At 43.7% G+C, this 21915-nt stretch overlaps 1 protein-coding gene across 2 annotated transcripts in view; it reads right to left on the bottom strand.

Annotated features, from left to right (window-relative positions):
* The window catches only part of LOC128309931 (1-phosphatidylinositol 4,5-bisphosphate phosphodiesterase), a 42487-nt gene that overhangs the window by 11222 nt on the left and 9350 nt on the right, over positions 1 to 21915 (bottom strand). For both annotated transcript variants that reach the window (XR_008288867.1, XM_053046443.1), the window contains exons 2-5: positions 5749 to 6037; positions 5573 to 5632; positions 2619 to 2756; positions 821 to 900 (exon numbers count right to left, since the gene is read on the bottom strand). Coding sequence is in view for 1 of the 2 variants with exons in the window: in XM_053046443.1 (XP_052902403.1) it covers positions 821 to 900; positions 2619 to 2756; positions 5573 to 5632; positions 5749 to 5919 (449 nt within the window). In the remaining variant the exon portion in view is untranslated. The remainder of the gene's footprint in view (positions 1 to 820; positions 901 to 2618; positions 2757 to 5572; positions 5633 to 5748; positions 6038 to 21915) is intronic.

Genomic DNA, 21915 nt, shown 5'->3' with positions numbered 1-21915 from the left:
CAGAGTGGAGTTAGTAGAGGCGATATTTTAAAAGCAGAAAATAACATACATCCAACCGGTGCATGATTTATTCCAAAACCCAAGAGCTTTTTTTGCCGCTGTTCACTATTGTTTTCAATACTGTTATAGAGGAACCTGAAAGAGTCGCCCTTGTACAGGTGTTCCTAGAACGCGAATCGCAGAACAAAATTCAAGCAACCATCATGAAACAAATTTATTGCTAATGCCATTTTAAACTGATCGACTTAATGCAACTAAGACAGTGTTCCCCAACCTTTTCAGTATTGCGGACCACTTTTAGCGGCACACCATATTATGCGGCACACTGCCATTAAAAATGGCAAAAGATTGCTAAAAGTGTAATAAGCTAACAATTATTTGCTTACAACAACAAATCTTTGTGTCTCTGTAAATTAAATGCGCAACATGGCAAATGGCAACAAGTTTGACTTGTGCCATGGAGCACAGAACTAAGACATCAACTTAAAGACACCTCTATATTTCACATGAATTCCCTTGCTTTACCGAAGAAGCAGTGTTATAAATAGTAAACGAAGATTATATAAAAAATATCAGAAATTTATATTTAACGAAGGTTAGTTTGAAAAAAAAAGCGCGTATTATTTAACAAACATATATATGAAATCTGAGTTTAGCCAAACTCATGCACAACGAACACCGTAAAAGCATGCAGCAATAACATTAGAAACAAACCCAAATTCATGCCATGCAGTTGACAGTTTGTGTGAAAGAAGTGGAAGCAAGAAAGTAGTAAAGCGTAGTAGTAGTAGTAGTAGTAGTAGCGTCGAGGAGAACTTACTGCTTTTTGAGTGCTGTCATTGGGCAGAAATTGTTGGCTTTACCGTTGTGAGTGATTTTGCGCAAACCATCCACCCAGATCTGGCAGGTAATGGGGAACATGAAACAGTGGAAGTACATGTAATCAATGGCTATGAATGAAATTTAATCTTCCGACAAGAGAGGATCGAACATCTAATTTAAACTTCTGCTCTTGAAGTTGATAGGGCATGAGTCGTATCGCAATTCGGGAACATCCATTTCTACTTCCTATGCTGTTCGGCAATTCGGCATTAACCGTTCGATTACGTGCGTACAATATATCAGCTAGAATCCAAAGCGTCGTTTAATGCAAAAGCTGTCAAATTTTGAAACTTCTATCCAAAGATGAGCTGTGTTGACGACTGGCTAGGGAAAGATGTTCACAAAATGATTCGCGGTGCTCAGGGGTCAATGACCTCGCACAATGTATTTCCATGATGCGAATTACACCAGATGCTCAATAGCTTATCGGTTCTGACAGAACACAACGGAGCCAACGAGCGCATATCGAACCCTCACAATGCCCAATGTGTGTACAAGAGGCTACACACCGCACAGGGACAACACGTTCAATCCGTCCACAGAAGCTCGGTGAGATAATTTCCAGCCTGACAGTTGATTATTGACGACATTCGAAAGCCACAAATGCCAGATGTACGGCTCCCCTTCCTCCTCGACATGCGGCAAAGCGATGCGGAAGGACTCGTTGTTTACGCTATGATTTCAAAACGCAGAGTTCATGTGGGGTCGATTACACGGTAGATGATGCCACACGCGGAAGGATAAAGAGAATAAAAGGGGATGTTGGAATTTCCACGGGCCGGGATGTTTGATCACCGGTTGACTGGGCAAATTATCTGCCACTGGATATTAATAACAGCCTTGCGTCGCACACGTACACGATGGCGAACGGCGACCACCACGTTGACAATGACGAGAGGATGCTGCTGGGCAAAGGCACGTAGCAATGTTATCATAAGGGATACATCCTGTTTGCCTCGCGCTGGACCCGGGGAGCTTCTTCTACGCCATTTCTATCAAACACACTTCACACCCAGCCGCACACAGCATGATGCTGTACGACAAGGATTAAAACTCTTTAGCCTGCTAAACGGACCCGCCGGAACGGGACCGCCGGATCACTGACGCAAAGTAATTTGTTTGCTCTCGGTGCAGCGTGTAAAACGAACCACTCCCTAATGAGCGTAGGAAAACTTGACGATCCTATCGAATGTGCGCTCCCCGTGTGGGCGACGTTGCGACGTAAATTGCGTTTAATTGATGTACATTCGATCATCGGGCTTGACACACCCAACGCCCCGATACTCGATAGCTTCAGAGTGTATGTGCTTACTACGCGCAATCGACCGCATGATTCCACACGGTGTGAAGGATGAAGGAATTGTACACCTCATATTCATCGTTTGACACCCGGGGAAAGGCGAACCAATAATTACGGAATTTTGTACCGAGTCCAGTCTGGCTAGCGTGCCAACAAGCAACAGGTAGCGTCGGCAACATCCGCACACTCAAACGGGTGTCCAAGGACCGGACGAGGATGCAAGCAATCACACACACGCGCACACCGGAGCGTGCATTTCTTCCTGTCGTGTGTGCAGGTGTGTTATGTTGGCCTGATTGCCAAACCGTACGATAACACACACCCAGGAGCCGTTGTGTTCGTCTCGCTGTGCCGCATGTTTGCGAAGACTTCGGGGGGAACGTGATGAGTTGTTTTTTTTTTCGTTGCTCCGTTTGCTCTAGCCGCCGCTGCTTACCTTGGCCGTTGCTGCGTCCGGACAGACGACATGCTGATAGTTGATGTTGATGTAGTCCGTGCCCGAACAGATGGTCAGAGATTTTTCCTCCACATTTTCGCCGTGCTTGTTGCACAATTGATTGTACAGCTTCATGTCCTGCGGGCGAGCGGGGGGAAAACAAAAGAACAGAACAAGCAAAAGCAAACGATTACAACTATGCCGGCACGGTTGGGGAGGTTAACATTAAAGGCATAATCACGCCATCGCAGCGCATCGGTAGCACTGTTAGCAGCGGGGTTTTTTACGGATGGTTTCATACGGTGGATGCCCATCATAAAATTGTTGCTCAACTAATTCCGAAAACTGGACACAAGGAAAAAAAAAGGACAGTAACGCGACACGAATGATGGCTACTCTACTGGCAAAGAATTAAAAACAAAATGCTCCCAAACTTCAGTGGAGGGTTCTTGTCCGGCACGTGTCTTATTTATGCATTAGTGTATACTAGGGCTTTCCGCTAGGACAGAGGCGGATGTGAAAGAAAACGAGACAAAGCAAAGACACACATACCAAAGGGTCTGTTTTAATGGGCCTAGCAAACGAGATGAAAGGCTCGCAATGAACACCTAAGGAGCGCCCTACAGCACACTTCACGCTCTGCGTATGTGCCATTTAGTCGGTTGAATGCCGACAGTATTTTCTTACATTTTGTAGTGGATGCAACGGTACTGCAAGAGGGTTGGTAGTAATAGACGGAAGGAATCATATTTTCATAGCTCATAGATAATCTCAGGAATATCGGATAATAAATTCATGCAAACTGTCCTACATATTACGAAGATACAGACCAAGAAATGAACTCATCTTCAGAAAAGTGCTGAGTGATGATCTCACGAAGATCACCGCCTGCCTTTTGTTGAACTTGTTTTGATTGAGTTACACTGCTCTCATCAGTTCGTCTCTATATTCCTAAGGAAGTTACATATTTCCTATACTTTTATTCGCGGAAGTTTAACTTCTCGCCCTACCTACTCAATTTCCACCTCTCGGTGTCCGTTCCCATCCTTGATCTTCTTCCTTTAAATTTCCTCCCGCTTCTCGTTCCTGATCTATGTACTAGTCTCGTGCATTTTTAGTTCCTGCTTATAAAATATATTTCAGTCAATTTAGGTGTATATTAAGTGCAACCTTGCGGCACACATAATTAAGCGGCCTGAAGACAACAAATTCAAAAATTACTCGAATATGTGAACCTCTTAATCGTATTTTTTTAAGGTTTCTTTTGCCTCTTTAACAGTATTTGAACGTAACTGGTTTTGTGAACCTAATTGTTAATTTATAGATTAAATATTGACAAATTTTCAGTGCATTCTTTCAGATTTCAGACTGTTTTATTTTAGTGGATTTTAACAAGACGACCACAGGGAGCGACATTTCTTTCCACGAACATTTAAAGCTGCATATTTTCTCACGAAATTACTCTCATACCAGAGGTAGTTTATGTTAAAGAAGAAGCTTTACGTTAAAGGGTTCAAGGTTTTTTATATTACGAAATGACTTTTTAACGAACTTTCCTATATATCTTCCTTTAAAATTTGATTTGTTCTTGTTGTTTGGAGTTCGATTGTTTGAACCCTGTGCTGTGCGTCATGAATGATAGCCAATTATTGTTATGTAGTAAAATATTTCCACCGTTCATTACTGCACCCATTCGCAACCGTAATGGTGCCGGGATCAGTATTCAAAGAAACGTCTTAGCTGGCCTGACCAACGAACCACCACATGAAAGAGCAAACGTTTCAGTCCTTTGCAACACGTTGTCCCAGTTTTCCGGTTCCCCAACTTCACCCGAATGCAATGCGAATTGGTTGCATTTTCCAGGCTCGGCTCTGCGTTATTAGCGGCAACACATAAACAGGAAATCGAGCGAAGGAACACCACACAACAGTGCACCACCTAGGCTGTTTGCAATTTCTCTGAACTTTCACCGATTGCGCACGGTTGGCATTCAAAGTGAACGGCTAGCAATGCGTACGCGCGTTCACGGGCCAGCATTTTGCAGCAGCGAGGTCACGTTGCGGTAGCGTACTAAATCGTGCACAAAGTTATTTGAGGTTGCCGGGTGCGTGGTCGGCGTTTTGCACGTGTTTTGCGTTAATACACAGATAGCCGCCTGGTGTTGGCAGCATTCTCATGCCGTTAAGTGTCTACGGGACTCGGTCTCGATGGTACAATTATCGGTGCCGATCTTACGCCAAACCGGAAAGCAATTTCTTCTGTTTTTCGAATCAAAGTTGCTACGATAATTTTGTACTTGATGTTCTTAAAAAAATTCTATCATTGTCCGACCCGCCGGCACAGATACAATTAATCAACTCGCCTAAAGAATTCGTAAATGACGCCTGAAGAGACTGCTTAAAAAACCGTTGTCCGAGTTTTGAGAAACTGTGGTTACCGATTAGTAAAATATCATAACTTTGTTATTCGTTGATATAGTCAGATAAACATAACAAACATTCCTTAGATCTTGAACTTCGTAACAATATAAATATCCTTTTCGATACTTCTTTTCTGGCACTAGAACGTTAAGAAGTCTTAGACTGTTATATTTAGCCTTATATAGTGTCTTGCATACGGGAGTACGGTACAGAATGGAATGTTGAACGGCCCCCTAACCTTTACTGTACATCTTGCCTCAAACATTCAGCTATTTATCGGTGTTGTCTTTTCTTTACGAAGCCTCCCAGCGCATTGCATTTCGACATGCTTTTAAATGGTATTTTTGTACTCGCTGTCCTTAAGATAATTTCCTCATCCTTTTGTCTATTTGTGTCCCGAGTGCATAAGGCGACAAATGTAAAGAGCGCTGTCAATTATCTATTCCTTTCGCTTGCATCCACCGTATAAAATTGCATTCCCGGGGTAGGAATCAGAGAAACGCATCCAGCAGGTCTGAAAGGTCCAACACTTACCCTCGGCATTCCGCCCGCTCTGATATCGCTCACTTGACATAACTCAATAACGTCACCTTCCTGTGCCGGCCACAGAGCAGTGTGGTGGAAAACGGGGACAGCAAAATAAAAAAAAGAAAGAAACCATTAGAATCATCGCATCAACCGCTGCAGGATTATTAGTGTGGGCTACTCACCCGGCCTTCGCTTTTCCAGTAGATGAAGAACCCGTACTCGTCCACCTTGAACGTGCAGTTCGGCTCCAGCTCGTTGTTGTCCTTCTCCTCCGTCCAGCGATCGAACACGCATCCGGTGAGGAGCGGTTCCGGCACCGGGATCTGCCAGTTGAACTCGAACTTCTTCGTCATCCTGCTGCCGGTAAAGGTTGGCGCGCGCGCGCGTAAGCCGACGACTACTGATCGTGACGACGACCGGGTGGCTGCTCGAAACCCGTTGGTGCCGCCTGTACGGAGATGGTGATTTTATCTGCCAAAGGAAATGGGCGCAATAGACGTGGTATTAAAATCGGATGCCGGTGGACGATTTGTGTGCGAATAAAGAGGGGGGTAAAAAAACGAAGAGCATAATTTAATTTCTTTCAATATCCTGGTGTTCCCCTCTGCACGGAGATTTTTCTACCGGTGTTTGTGGTGCTTTTCTCTAAAGCACGCTACAAAAGCCCCATGGCTTTATAAAGCATTGCCACCGCGCGTGTCACGCTTGCTAGGTCTCGTGTGGCGCCCGCCTCCTCCATCACACACACACACACACACATCCGTCGCCAGTGCCAGTAATTAAATAAATCAAACAGCATTTATTAAATTAAGCGCTTACTACGGAGTGGACACGCGTGTGCGCAGGAACACAGTGCGTTGGAACAAGACACGGTACCACGCCGTCCCATTCGCTCCGTCAGTGCATGTCACATGCCCGTGTAATATGTCGTTGCAACAACAAAAAAAAATCGAAAAGAAAAACTTCCACGACGACAGCACTAGCAAACCGGCCCCTAACCGATGGCCGACCAAAAAGGGGCACGTGCCCCGCGCGCGCGTGTGTGGCAGCTATCTCAATCCAGAAATGGGAAGGCGCACAACACTTGCCCGGGGGTGGGGGGGGGGGGGAGGGTGCGTACCTTGAGCAAATGGCAAACGAGAGCACATTATGGTGAATGGTGGTCGTGGGGCGAAGTGTCTTTATTTATCTTCCAGCCAGACGAAAGCTTGATTCGACGTGAATCGGTCACCGGGCACGAACAGCGCGCGCCGCGCGGTGGGTGCGTGCGGTGGCGGTGCTGGTGTAAATGGCGGCTTCTAAGCTCCCATTGCAATTACTTGTTTGTTTGTTCAATTAACAGTTAATCAATCGTGGCTGTGGCACGAACTATTGAATGTTATTAGCGGGGGAAACAGATTTAGGTGCGAGGTGAGTTCGGTTTTTTGAAGCGACCTTGAGTTTTGTTTTACACTTTGAATCATAAACATACGGCATTAGGGTTTAGAGGTGCCGGAGTCATTTGTCTGCCGAAGATACGTTTTGATTTAGATGCGAGACATAGTTCAATAATTAGAAATTGAATTCCGGGGGAGCTTTTCGAACTCTCGGCACTAGGACCCACAAGCAATTCTTCAATGCTTGTTGATCGAAATAATATTAGTTGAGGCTATCCTAGATCACCCATGCCGCATATGACGTATAACTCAGGGAAGGATTTATTCCCTTTCGACATTTCCCAATGGATAGGACGGGAAAGCTCTGCATCCTCCTTATGCTCGAAGCTCAATTTCCACACCGAAACAATGTTACACAACACCAAGGTCAACCAAATTTCACATCCCACATCGGCACTAATGAAGAATGTCCACGAGATTTGCAATGAAAAGCAGTGCAACTAAAACAACACAACCCGAGCAAGCTAATCCGTGTTTCTCGTTCGACCGCTCTTACCCCTGGCTCCGCTGCATGCGCTTTCATCAATTATTCGCCCAAATCGTCCCGGAAACCCAGGTCGGGACCGTCGGGAAAGGAATACATCAAAGCGAACGGACTCACCAACCCTTTGCCAAGGAGGGAGAGTTAGGATAAACCTTCGGCTATTAATAGGCTCACACTATTAACACTTATTCGGTGTGTCAAGCCAAACACATCAGTCGCCATTTAACGACCACTTTGATCGTCGACCTCGGATGCTGGCTGCTGGTGGCGGGGGCCGTACAGGAAGTGCAGCCAGCACCACCGGGTGAGTTGCCTACCCCAATTCAGTACAAATACACAGCAAATAATGTTAACCTTTTCCCGGATGCCCGGAGATTCCGGAACGGAGCCGACGAAGTTCAAGGACACTGGTAGAGCAGGTAGTGGCAATGGAAGGAGTTATTCAATTACTGCCGCTACTGCTAGCGAACGAGTGATGGAAACTGTCAATTCACGCACCAAATCAGCTCACAATCGCGGGGGTGGTGGTGGTGGTGTCACTAATGGAAAAATCTAAACCCGAATCGATCGGAACGAGTTTTTCGTGCACGTGTTTTTCCTCCCTATGCTCCTGATCGAGTCGTGGGGAATCGAACACGCTTTAAACACAAAATCCGCTACCAGTGGCCAGATTAAAGGAAAACGGTACCGTCACGGTTTCTGGGGATACTTGTGCCGGGGGGGAATTGGGAAAATCCTTGAGACATACACGCGCTTCGGGCACAAAATCAAGATGCCACAAGACGCGCCCTCAGAGACCAGTTCAAGTGGTGTGGTTTACGGCCTCCATTGGGCGAGATAATCAGATCCCAGATGAAGAAGCAGCACAGCCGCACATCGATCTAATGGGATGGGATCAAAGCGTATCCCGGGCCCGTATGCAGTGGAGCCATCCCATCCTGCCCATCGGATCGGTTTTAGAGAGGACGATTCTACAGATCAAACGATTGCTTTCCTCGTGCTTCGTGCTTCTTGGACAAACAGTTCACCGCCGGTGTCCGCCGTGTAAACGCTACATCGTGTAAAGCGCCAGACTTTTCACCATCACCAGGATTTCGTATGTAGTAACCTCTCTATCTAGGACGCTGTTTGGACGATTGTTCTTTAACCTACCTCCGGTACTAAGGAAAAGGTTTTCCTCCTCCTATCAAACTGGTCGATCTCGATGTACTTAATGCGATACACAACAACAGTAACCGACAAAAAAAAACCATACATAAATGAAACTTCTTCCACAGCTGGTATTGGACGGGGGTGGAAAGTGCTACCGGGGGTCAGGCTCATCGGTCCTGCCCTACCCTGACGGCGCACGGTCCCATCATACTAGAAATGGTCCGAAAATAGATTTCGTACAATGTTCGTCAGCCAGTTGTTCTACACGAGACGTTTGAGGGAATGAGGGGCGGCGACGGGACCAGGCGAAAGCGCAGATTGAACGCAGACGGAAAACACTTTTCCAATCGATCTTGCTTCGAGAGTGTGTGTTTAGTGAGGTTATGTTACCGATTGGCCCATCCTTCCTTTCCGCCCCCCCATGCCGGGTACATTATTGTTGCGATATGATCAATAGGCCAACGCGCCTGAACCTTGTTATGTGTTATTTATCTCCGTTCCATTCGGTCGGGCCCATCGGTTTTTTTGGTGGGGAGGGGGAGGAAATGGGGTGCGCCCCGTGTGGTGTGTAGAAGGATTCGGAGAGAATAAACATGGGTACGTCGTAACAGCAGCTCGTTGTAGCATTGCAATGTGGCGCAACAAAACACTGACCTGGATCAGTAGGTGTTAGAGCGAGTCTATGATGTTACAATAGAACACTTGGGGAGTATTCGAGACGGAAATGGAGTGCGCGCGTGGCGTGGTGATTGATTATTGCCTCACCCAAACCCAATTGTTTATCGCGATGGAATTAAAATGCACCTTAATCAGCCGTAGTATGTGTGTGTTTTTTTTTTGTTCATCTCACCACCACAAATTCTTCGATTTTTGGCCCTAAATATCCTCACGGCACACTTAACACACACTTAACACAGCGAAACGGAACGGAATTGCCGAAAGGAGCGGACAAACCAGGCAGGGGGTTCTACCTTTGGAAGGGAAGCACCGGTTTACCGATCCACCACCGGTAGAGGAACGCTAGCAGTAAGGCAATCCCAACGTACACTAGGAACCACTGCATAGGAATCCACTCACTCACGCGACCCGCTTAAGATGTACGCGCACCCGGCGGGATCTCCCTATTGCTGTTGGCGGATGGCGGTTCCTTGTTGACGATGTTTGCCGACGAGCTGCGGAAGGAATGATTTCAACCAGCCAACTTTTCCGGAGCAGGGCCACACACAAGCTTTTTGCACGGATGCTTTGAACCGTCTGCGAGCGTACTGGGCCACCGGTGAGAGTTTTGTGTGGAGGCACCCATTGAAGGCACCCGTGGATGGATGGACGCTTGGGGACGTGTTTCCGCTTTTCCCCCATTGGGACACGACGGATAGCTTTGAATGTATGCGTGTCCCTAAAGGCACCGCGAAAGGTAGAATTGTGCCCGCCTGGGGAACCTTAAAATTCGATCGCTAGCTGGCTGGTACTCCCATTCGATTTCGAAGTGTTTCTGTTCGTGCATAAGGCCAGGATTAACTGCGCCGAGCACGCACCCTCGGTAAGGTTTCCCCGCGAGGTTTTAGCGCTCGCTGAAGCCATCCAAACGACAATGAGTAGTTTGTTGAGTAGTTTTTCAGTGCACATCAGTGCTTCAGTGACTGCACGACCATGGTAAGACCATGCCAGAAGTTACTGGCGACAATATTGATCATTTAAAATGTTACAGTATTTGCCTTCGGGGTAGTTAAGAAGAGGGTTTACGTTAAACAAAAAGCAAAAGCTAGAGTGGAAGTGATTTTACGTACATGGAACGTTTGCTTGGAAGTTTTACATAGTTTATTTATAATTTGTTGAATAAATTCAATCTCACAACAGGAGGTTGAAACAATTTCCCAAAGTGACTGCACATCACATAAACAATTAAACGTAAAGCGGCACCATTTGTTTTTGAAAAATACCGAACAAAACCACCTAAACTTTGCAAGCCATTTCGAAACGGGTGAAACGGGCACACCTTCAAAAGCCACGCGCTTCACGAGGACTCCTTTGAGAACCTCCACCCACCCCCCTGCGGAAACGACACGTTACATAAAGAAATCATTTTCGTGCATGTTACATATTTTAAAACCAACCAAGAAAAAACGAAAAATAAAAAACCATCTACACTGTAGTAAAGAAAAACGATTTTTTTTTGCCATCCAATCACCCACCCAGAGCGGCGGAAAAACAAAACGGAAAAGTGTCTCATTTGAAACGGTCGCTAGAACAACAAAAGGTTCAACCCGGCGAATTGAACGAAACTGAACAACTTTTCCACTCGTCTCGTTGGGCATTCTCTATTGTATCCAGCAGAGCAAAAGGGTACCGACAAAGACAAACACAACACGCACAGCAAGTGGCGACGGCTTTGGGGGTGGGATTTTCTTGCACTCGTCCAACGTCTTCCTTCTGGTTTTGTCTAATGCCGTTTTTGCTACCACGTGCTGGTGAAAAAAAAACGAAAAAGGGTATGTAAAAGTGTAACCAGAAAACGTGAACTCTTACGTGAGTCAACTACGGTCGCTTTGGGGACAACCCACACACATTGTTGCGCGGGAAAATTCGTTTGTTGCTGCGATGGGAACAAAAAAACCTAACCCGGGAACTAAAACGTGTCTTGGGGACGCGTCAGTATCGATTTGTACTGGGGGCTAGGGGGGGAGGAAAGAGAAAAACGGGGAGGCTCGATGGGGATTATGGTCGAAAACAGAACACCTTTTTACATGCATCCCTCCCTCACGTCGGAAATGTCAACCCGAAAATGATAGACTTGCGGTGTCCAGTGAAACACAATCCGTCCAGTTTGCTTGTTTTTGCTGTCTGTTGCCCTCCTTGTTCCCCCTTTTTCACTTGCTTTGGTTCCTTTTTCCCATTAACAGGAACGACGGATGTTTTCCATGTGATGCTTGAGGGCCTAGCCAACTTGCCCACTACACCGAGCACATATTCACGACGTATTCCTTTCATACAATCGCCCTCTGCACACCACACTACTAGCCTTCAACAAAAGCTCGATCTTTTGCAAGGATCATTAAACTTTCATAAATGCTAGCATACATCACGCGAAGCATAAGATTGCGCAAGGACAACCGTATATCGTATCGTTGTGCAATTTCCAAAACAACCATTAGGCTGATTTCCCCAGCGAGAGGTGTTGCAGAAGAGCGACATAGTGAAATATTGATGTGGTTTCCAGGTGGCTTAATCAATAGTAATTTGTAGAAAAAACGAAGGCTTCAAACGGTTTACTATTTAAAAAAACAACTATCATCACGTAAGTGCCCGGACTACACTACAGTGGCGGTCAGTAAAATAAGACTAACGCGTCAACTTTTGCGTCGATGAATTATTTAAATATGAGTTCTTGGCAGGATTTATGATTTTTTAAAAAAAATGAATTGATAGATTTAACTCCATTGAATGATGACACTAATAAAACAAATTGAAAAATATCCCCAAAACGTGCGACGTATTTCTCTTTCTCTTTTAACTGATAATATTAAGGAAGATTAAAGCTAAAGGACGAGACGAGTGATCTATGCGCGGCAGAAAATGGTTGTTTGGTTAAGGCTGCGATACTATCGATCTCCTGTTCGTTTAGCATGATCGTGAAGGAACAATTTTTGCAATAAGTTGCATGAAAACATTATGCAAAATGAAATTTCTAAAATAAATTGCGAACAATGGTTTGACTTGCGATTTGTCCAGCAGCTGGACGAATTTTTATTACGAAAATAATCTAAGCTTAAATTCACAGAGCAAGTTGATTCGCTTGTTTGTAGGAAAAATGCCTCTAAACACCAAAATACTTTGCTAAAAACTAGTGTAAAGTATCAAAGAATGATTAATTGTATTTTCTACGAAGGTCTGAACAAAAATTGCACCGCACAGTACATTTTAGGTATTGAAATAATTGTTAACTAATTTAATAGAAAATTCGCAACAGCACAGTTTCAAAGTTTAGAATAGTTTAACAGGATAATACTGAAATTATTAATGATTATATTTAATCAACATTTTCGTAAACAGCATACACAACAATTGAGTAATACGCCTCAGTTTAAGCTTAAAACGATCGAGGAGCTTTCTTATTGAAGGAAACAAAATGCAACTACTGTGTTAGTCAACACAAATGCTACAGCATAACGGCTTATTTTTCCATTAATTATATTGAGAGCCTTAATTCAGTGACCACCACTGTTACACTGTTCTTTCAACATTTTATCACAACCAGCTTCAGTGTGTATCGGCAAGATTATCCTATCGGGATCGCACAGCACCACACGCACGTGGTGCACAATGCAAATCGAAAACAAATTTTCCACTGCTGGCAGTGTGTCGGTGAGTTTTGGTTTTCCAGCGTTTCGAAGGGAAAAAGGTCAAACGAGCTCGCTTTTGCCCGTTACATCGACGTGCGTAATGGGGCAACAACATTGATTGGAAATATGCGCGGAATTTGATCTCGCACACTCCGTATTGCACACACTACTCCCGGTCCGGAAATGATTGGCGGCACCCGCTAATAGGAAACGGGAATGTTGTGATGGTTTGAGGTCATAATAGCAAATGTGCGTTGGCGGTTTGTGATGGTGCCACACGGGCAGGTGTGCGCGCACGAACGGACAACCGAAACCGATCGAACAGAAGAAAAAAAAACATTTCACAGCGAATGAACAGAGGCGAAATCGGATACATTTCTGCATTTGGATACATTTTTTGGCAACTCTCCCTCCCCAGTCTGGGCACGGTTGTACCTTTCTGGTTGGTTTCGCGGATTGCTGCTATCGTGTAAATCTTGCTCTGCACAGGAATTTTGGTGCGGATAAAATGATTTATTTATGCTCGCACCATTCGCTGCATCAACAGCAAAACCCTAGCACCGGATGCAACGGCAGAGAATAAACAGAGAGCGAAACAGTTTCAGTTCCACTGTCAGTGAAGAGACGGGGATTTCGAGAGGTTCGTTAAGTTTGCTTAAATTTACATATATTTGTGTAAATGTAGTGCTGATGGTATCGTCTATTTATTTCCCTCAATACCCCCTTTGTCTCTTTAGAATTTTTATTAATTTACTAAAAACAGATTTCCCAGTTTACATCTACTTCCCATCCGCTAATATGGTTTTTTTAATTTTTTTTTTTATATTCATGTACTCTTTCTTAAACTAGAGCGCATCTAGAAGAAAGCTTCAAGAAATGGTCGAAGGTCACCCAAAACTTAATAAACTTAATTTGATCTCTTAAGGAACTGGTCGTTGAGACCCTTTCAAGATGGACACAATATTCATTGGGATCAGTCAAACACTTAACTAGTAGATGAAGTCGTGATGTCGATCTGGGGTCAACGTATTAGAACACAAAACGCTATAAAACATGGACGTGTAATACTAGAAGAGGAACTACGGGAAACTTTAACGGAAATGTAGCGTAACGGATTAATGTCGTGTGATTATAATCTTAACATCATCCAGCTTGAAGAGAGAGGTATCTTGGTTAAAGATTATCCAGAATATTCTTGGATCTCTAGTCAAGACAATTGAGGCTTGCGTTGAGGACCAACGAAACATGCTAAAGTGACAGTGATTGAACCATTTGCAGGGCCCTGTACTACCACCGAAGGATCTGCTCCAGGGAGAAACAAAGGCCCTGCTAATAAATGCCACTTTATCGAGTGATGATGTACAGATAGATGATCGATCCTTTATAGTTGTTTATATGTCACCTATTATATGAATTGACAGTAACGATGATGTTGAGCTACGAGCATCTGTCGCAAGAAGGTTGTTGCAAGCCTACAGAAGGACATTCTTTGCTAATACAATACATCGGGACGAGACGATGGTATTCAGTATTAATGAAACATATCTCAATGAGTATCACTCTGATTATATTTCTCAATTGCACAACACACAACTTTATCCACCTTTTACTTCATTTCCTTGGCCATTTGTACAGCTGCAAGTGAATGTTCATCGCCATCTTCCATTATCGCAAACAATAAAGCAATGTGGCCATATTCTGCATTTATCGACACAACCTCAACCCATCATTGTTTCGTTTTCTCGCACTCTTGAGCCAATAATTGACGTCCATAATACAGATCTCCTCCTCTGATCTGATCCTGCCAGCTCTAAACGATTGACATGTTGCTCATCCGCATGTGGTAGAAGGAAGGAATGGACGATGATTAACTTTCCCACCGTCCCCCGATTGGTCTCTGCTGCCGGGGGTTCACGTTTGATAGATTTATTCAGCACACGCTGACCTTCTCCCGGATAGGATAAAGGCCTATAATAGCTCCCACTGCATGCAACGCTCTTCCCGTGGTTAACGATAGTATTCGAATGATGAATGGATGGATGGTCCTCTCGATGGTTCCTGGATAGCTTTGTCTAGCTTGAGTCGATAATCTCCTTGCAGGCACAGATTGTCGATGTGTCCACAATAAAACCAACGATCGACAGCGAGGTGGTAGCACAAAACCAGTGCTCAATTTACTTGCGCTGTCCAACGTTCGACGGAAGGTCAACTTGCATTCTGAACCACAAAGTTTCAAGGCCTTGTCTAATGACTTTCTCACCGCAAACTCCGGAACTTGATGCATTTGAAGTACCGGCAAATCGTGACCGTTAAATAGAGCATCCGCCTAAAGAAAATGTGTGTTTGGCCTGCTGATGCAATACACTGGGCGCTTCTTCACCCCACCCCCTTTGGGTGAATGTCAAGTTCGGGTTCTGTGTGCCGTGTCGTGTCCTTATTCTTCGTGACGCTTTTGCAAGGGAAAGCACTTTCGCCTGCTAATCGTTAGCAAATTATCCCTTCACTTATGCCTGTTTTGACGTCATCAGGCACTGGCGTAAGGGTGCTGTGAGTGGCAAGGTAGCGGGTAGGCGGCATGCACCGCCTTAGCGCCATCTTTCCGCCGGTGGCCATACATCCGCCTCCCAGCCATATTCTCTTCTACGATTTCAATCAAGTTTCGCGCGCGAGTGCGGTTTCTATCTGCCTCCATTGCCTCGATAGACATATTTTTAGCAAACGAGTACATGTGCGCGATTTGATTGCATTTCGCACTCTCCCTCTCCCCCGCTGCCCCAATTCCGCCTTTCGCTTCCTGGTGGTTTGATAAAAAGTTGCTGCGTTTTCCCCTTTTTCCCTTATTGCTTCCCCCATTGCCCACCTTCAGTCAGCATCCTTGCATGGGGTTTCCAGGGAGGCGATACTAGCCGCTAGCGATACAAGACCCGACGAATCGATGTATGGAAGGTTCAATTTATTCCGCAACACCGACCGCAACAACCGCAACCTTCCGTAACAAGGCGCCGTGGATGTGCGCGAACGGGCTACAACGAAACGCGCCAGAATAACGCCTTCCGTGCCTGACTTTCGGAATCGATTTTCGTTCAGTTCGGTCCCTGCGGTTCCCGCGGAAACATGATCGTGTGTCATCATGAAGCGGGATTGCTCCGCGTTAGTAAGATGGGCCTTCGGCTGGGGGAGTTAAGGCTGTCGTAAAAGTGCTCATCAACGATTCTTCCCTTCCGGTTGGCAACAAAAAAAACCCACTCGAAGGTGTACAGCGGGCTTTGTTCTCAGTCAGTTGTGCAAAGAACAAGTGAGCTTTACTACCCCTTGGCGGCACACACACACACACCCAACCACCCACCCATACAGTTCAAGTACTCAGAAATGTTCCTCCGAACGTTCCTTTTCCCGTCGTGTCCGAAGGTGGAAAGAAAGCATTGCTGGCACCTTTATGAAAGAGGATACAACCACCACCACCCTACACATCCTGGCGTTGCCCTTTGCGTTACGCGCTGGAAAGGACAGATCGCTTTGTCTTTACCCGATTGCCTATCGCTTTTGGAAACAAAGCGAAGCTCAATTGCATACACCACCGTTGGACCGGGTCGATGTAACAAAAGCGTAAGGGCAGGACAAAAGCGAACGTCACCAGCAGACTGACATTGCACTTTGCTTAACAGCAGAACGAACGAATGGAAGCAGCGTGGTGTATTAGCGCCACATTAAATATTACAACAAGCTATAGGACTATAGGAAATTTGTTGAGCGAATAGTGACAATGGTTCCTTTAATTTATTACATTATTTACAAGGAAGTAAGTGGAGCAAGTCAGAGAGCATTGATAAGAAAGAATGCACTGTGTAAAACATATATTAAAAAATTATTTCAAAAATAAATAAGCAAACCTTTTTGGAGAAAAGTTAAGATTTTCAAAAAAGTTGTAACAAATCGGAATCCAATAATTAATAGGGTTTCGTTAAAAAAGCATTTAAATAAAAACCAAATTATTAGCAAATAAAGCGATACTATCAGCGTAGCAAAACGATGCCGATGAACCGCTTGTGAAGCTTGTGAAAGAAGGCCTCAAAGCTTTCACAAATGACACTGAATTTGTGACATTTGGTGGGACCAGTTGGGGGTGTTATTTATTACGAGCCGCTACACAACCTAACGAAACCCTCGCTAAAGTATGCTTTCGAACTATATAGAAACTATACTATATCTAAACTATAACTATATAGAAATACCGTAAAATGCCTTGAATACGTGGATAGGGTAAACAGAAAAAGAATGCTTCTACCCTGACGATGTTCGAGTTTGAAAGACCAATCTGTGTCCAATTTATTCAACATAAGCAAAGAGAAAAAGAAAATATTTTTCAATAGCAACACCGTTCATCTTGTCCACTATTTCATGATTAGTGTATTGAGAAGTAGTAGACTACATATCATTACAGTCTTAAACTTAATTTAAACTATCAATATATTACGATTATGAACAGTTTTTCTATGAGTCGACAAGAATGTTCCTACATTCTTCAAGTGAATTCTGCAATCATGGTTCAACCTAAGGGGCCTCCAGCCTCTGTGTAAATGGCCCCGTAAAGTTAATGTGTAAATGGCTCCCAACTACGGTGAAAAGTTTCAAGACCCCTGGTTTAACCTATCTGGGTCATTCAAATGGAAAAAGGAGCACCATGACCATGAAAGCATACGATGAAAATTTAAAATTCTCATCAATGCCCATTCTAAAGGATACAAAACGTATCGTATGAAAAAGATTCATCTTTCTCGACGCGTCAAAGGGGCAAGCGAAGGAGAGAGAGAGAGAGAGTTCCTCGGTTTGTTTACTTTCCTTCGATGAAAGAATTTGCGCACTATGGAAATATGCGCCAATAATAATGAACCATTTGCTAAGCCTTTCCTTAACCGAGCCTCTATATCTGTGGTTGGCAAAGAAGTGAAATATCTTACGTGTGCAACAGACCAAGGTCAGCACCTCCATCATACCGCAATGCCACACTGCGTTCAACCGTCACGCAGAATGCCGGGAACGTTTGCTTTCTCGGGAAAAAACTGTGGCGGATTTATTAAAAAAGTTTGACCACACCGAAAGTGGTAAAACTACACTCATCAGCAGCTTCGATGGTTATTGCGAGGACTGTTACAAAAAAGGGACGCAGTAAACGAGACGGCAGCCCACAAACTTCCCAATAAAAGACGAGCCTTACGATACTCCGGGTAGGCTTCATTTGGTGAGATATTTTTCTCACCAGTGCAGTGGAAAAAGTTTCGGAAAACTTAGAAAAACTACGCAACACAAGTGATTGGGGGTGAGAACAAAAATATATCGGTGTATAACCCGCGGATAGTGTTCTGTGCAGCGGCAAGTAAAAATTTGGCGCGATTGAAGTTTAGCAAACGCATTGATACGAAATAAAAATGGATATTTATTGAACAGCTGAACATGCCTTGCCGTTGCGTGGCGGAGGCTGCTCTCGATATCAAACAAGTTGTTCAATGCAAGAGGGAAGGATAGGTACTTTTTTTTGGTGCAACCATGACGTCAGTTACTTCCTGTCTGGGGAGGGAAGAAAATAATTATGGAGACGGACGTAAGATAATTACTATCGGAATCGAGGAAACTTTTGCTGACATTCCTCTCAAACAGTAAACAAAACACAGAGTAGCTAGAATTAATCAACCATGTTGCCTTTCCGGATTGATGGTGTTTTTTTTTAATTGAGGTCCCTGCGTACAGGACAGTGGACGTCAAACTACTTACAACAAATGGCCAAATAACACCTGGAATGTGATTCAAAGAGCCATGACATGAACGAAAACGGAAGCGTAATCCGGACTGAAAGTAAGCGTCTGATGGTATAGAAGCACCAGAAGGTTTTCTAACCTGGGTGTCGATGTGCATATTAATGCTCAGCTAAGATCAGGCAAAGCGATCTTGCGTTGCACCTGTCAGTATACGTTTCCTCGATACGATACTAGAGCTCGATCTGATGACGATCAACCGTATCAGCAGTAGTGATGGGAAAGTTACATTTTTTCGGAACGAATAGGGAACACCAGATTCTTTTCTTAAATAAACGAAAAAGGTCCGTTGAATAATCCTATGTGATATGTTTTTGATTCGTTGCCATTATTATAGTATAGTATAATTAATTTAAAACTTTTTGGTTTACAAACAGTTTTGGTTATAAATTTGTTACTAGAAATTCTTCGCAATTTCTTTTTTATAGAAGCTCAGGAAACATCATTAACTAGAGGAAGAAATTTAAACAAACAAACCGAAAAAGTAAGGTATGTTAAGAAGTATATTCAACGGTGTAATATTCAAACCGATCGCAAATACAACTTATAATGATCATGTCTTATAAACGTATTTTGATAAAATTTCTTTGACGTTGATCTATTCCATCGTTCAGTCAATATGTACCCAGTTTTAGATAAAATTATTGGTTATTGGAATGGTTATCTAAAAAAGAGTATCAATTTTGCATAAGATCATTGAATAAACTCGGGCACATTCTTGTTACTATGAGTGTTGCTTACATTTCACTGAAGCTTTGAGCAAGAGTGATAAAAGCAAAAGTTAACGTTATAATCTTCGAAAGACGAACAAACCATGTAGGTGAAAGAAACCTACTTTATGAATTTGTATGCACCTAGGTTCGAACGTTCCACAGAAGGAATGGAACGAAATTCCCATAACTAATCATCAGCTCAGATCGGTATCAACATCCAAACGACAAACAAATCGAATTTACTTTCAATAAATAACTGTAGATTTATACTCTTTAGCACTATTGTAGCACTATTTATAAGTTAACACAGTGCATGATGCTAAACGCTTCTCATATCATGAATCATTATTTTAATAATTGCATCCACAGGTGATTGTTGATAGGGTGGATGGATTAATAAATAAAATAAGAAATGATGGAGCCATGTTGTGAACAGATCACTATTCGAACAAATACACGAGAAAGTGTATCTAAACCTATTTTTGTCTTTCAAGTAAACTGTCATTAAATCATCCTACGTTCATCGCTTCATACTATAATTAGCCAGCCAATATTATGAAAAACCTTTGTGCGGCTGTAATTTTGGTGCCCCATCGTCGTTTGTTTTTGTTTGTTCCTTAGGCTATTGGTTGTTTAGTTTTCAGGTTCTTTAAATTTTCTAAACCGCCATTTTGGGACGCAATGTAGTATGGCACAAGCCTCAAGTAACCGAGACAACTGGACGCAACAGGTAAAGAAAGCTCCCAAATTCTTACTGTTCTTCACGGAAACAATGTTTTCCCTTCCTTTTTAGAATATCGTCAAGAAACAGCAAGAAGGTTTTAATCTGATTACAATTTATAGTAAAATTTGGCATGGGATGGATCATTTTCGACGACGAGCCCCAACGAAAGCGTCAAGAAGAATAATTGGAACAAGGTGGTAAAGGGCACCGTAAAGGTACCATAAGCTTTATAATACCTACAAAGAATGTTGTGATTTAAAAATAATGTTCAAAAGACTTATGTTGTTCTCGCGATCTGTTTTCCATCCGTTTTATCAATGCATTATTCTAATGCTAGGTTGTAATGCTAATAGCTATTGGCAACTTAATGTACGATACAATTCGCATCGCTTGGGTGAATTTGTGTGAGGCTTTTTGGTGCAAGATTTGCATACTCCTTATCACGAGCCCATAATCGGTCTTACACAACTCTTCACCGAAGTGAATAGCTTTCCGGCCCATCAGCAGCGCAAACTGAAAGCGTGCCCCCTGAGGGGGATATAGTACAACAACAAAAAAGGCACTACTCCACACCACGTACCCTCTGCAAGCACACTGGCCAGGATACGCACAACCCCACACAATCGCAGAGCTATTTTTACCTTTGTATGAAAAAAACCGTACGATCCGATCCGCATCATTATTGGGGCTGAATGGAAGCTCGCACCGGTTTCCACTCCACTAATGGCACTCGACTGTGAATGTCCTTGAGGTGGTGCGGTGCAGGATCCTTCGGTAGGTATCCTTTGGCAAACATACTCCCCCCCCCGTGTGGCCACAGAATGGTGGATGGTGCGAACAAATGATATTTGAACTCGTCCGCTGTCATACACCGCGCCATAAATGACCAGGGATAGGTAGGGGGGGGGGGGACGAAATGCTAAACGAATGGAGGCGCATCCTGCAGTCAGGAAGTAGGCCACACACATAATGCCACAGTGCGCCCGAAGCGATAGTGGCAGCGAAGAAAGCCTCATTATCAGTTTAATGGTTTCTAGCTGAGATGGCTTTTCCCTTTCTGCAGCTTGTTAACTTTTAGTCAACGGAGGGAAACAGGACGGATGATAAAAAGAGAGAGAGAGAAAGAGATAGAAAATAAGCAAACTAGATAAGATAACAACACTAAAGATATAGTCAGAGATAGAAAAAGAGAGAAGAGAGAGAAGGAGGGCCTTTAATATCATGTCTTTTATGCTGTCATTGCTGTTCGCGCCTAAAGGTAGGCTATGGTGCTTAGTGAAGTGTATGGAGAAGTAGCTCTTGTAAATAGTAACCGTGCAAATATGAATTATTCTCAATTTCTCTCTTGTCCGTGCACTTTACCTACACTCCAGAACGGACCAAGTTCTAGAAAACGGGCTTTATTTTGTTCTTAAAAAAAAAAGATCTTTCAGAATTGCCTGACACAGATCAATTTTTATATACGTCTTTATTCGCTAAAAAGGGCTCAAAATTGCCACACTTTAGCTAAGCTTTTTTGTTACAATCATTCTAATTGGTTTGCCATAACGATCAATCTTCCATTATCGAGGAAGCGTTTTGCTTTGATTCGAGCTATTTTAAAACCGATACTAATTTACGAACGATCAGTTTTGCAAACACAATATTGACCATTCCACTGTGTATCGATCGTGCGCTAAGTTGCGCCAAG

Source organism: Anopheles moucheti, chromosome 2 (assembly GCF_943734755.1).
Source record: "Anopheles moucheti chromosome 2, idAnoMoucSN_F20_07, whole genome shotgun sequence".
NCBI classification, from domain to species: domain Eukaryota; kingdom Metazoa; phylum Arthropoda; class Insecta; order Diptera; family Culicidae; genus Anopheles; species Anopheles moucheti.
The sequence above is the reverse complement of the archived record's forward strand: the minus strand, read 5'-3'. Positions and strand labels throughout refer to the sequence as shown.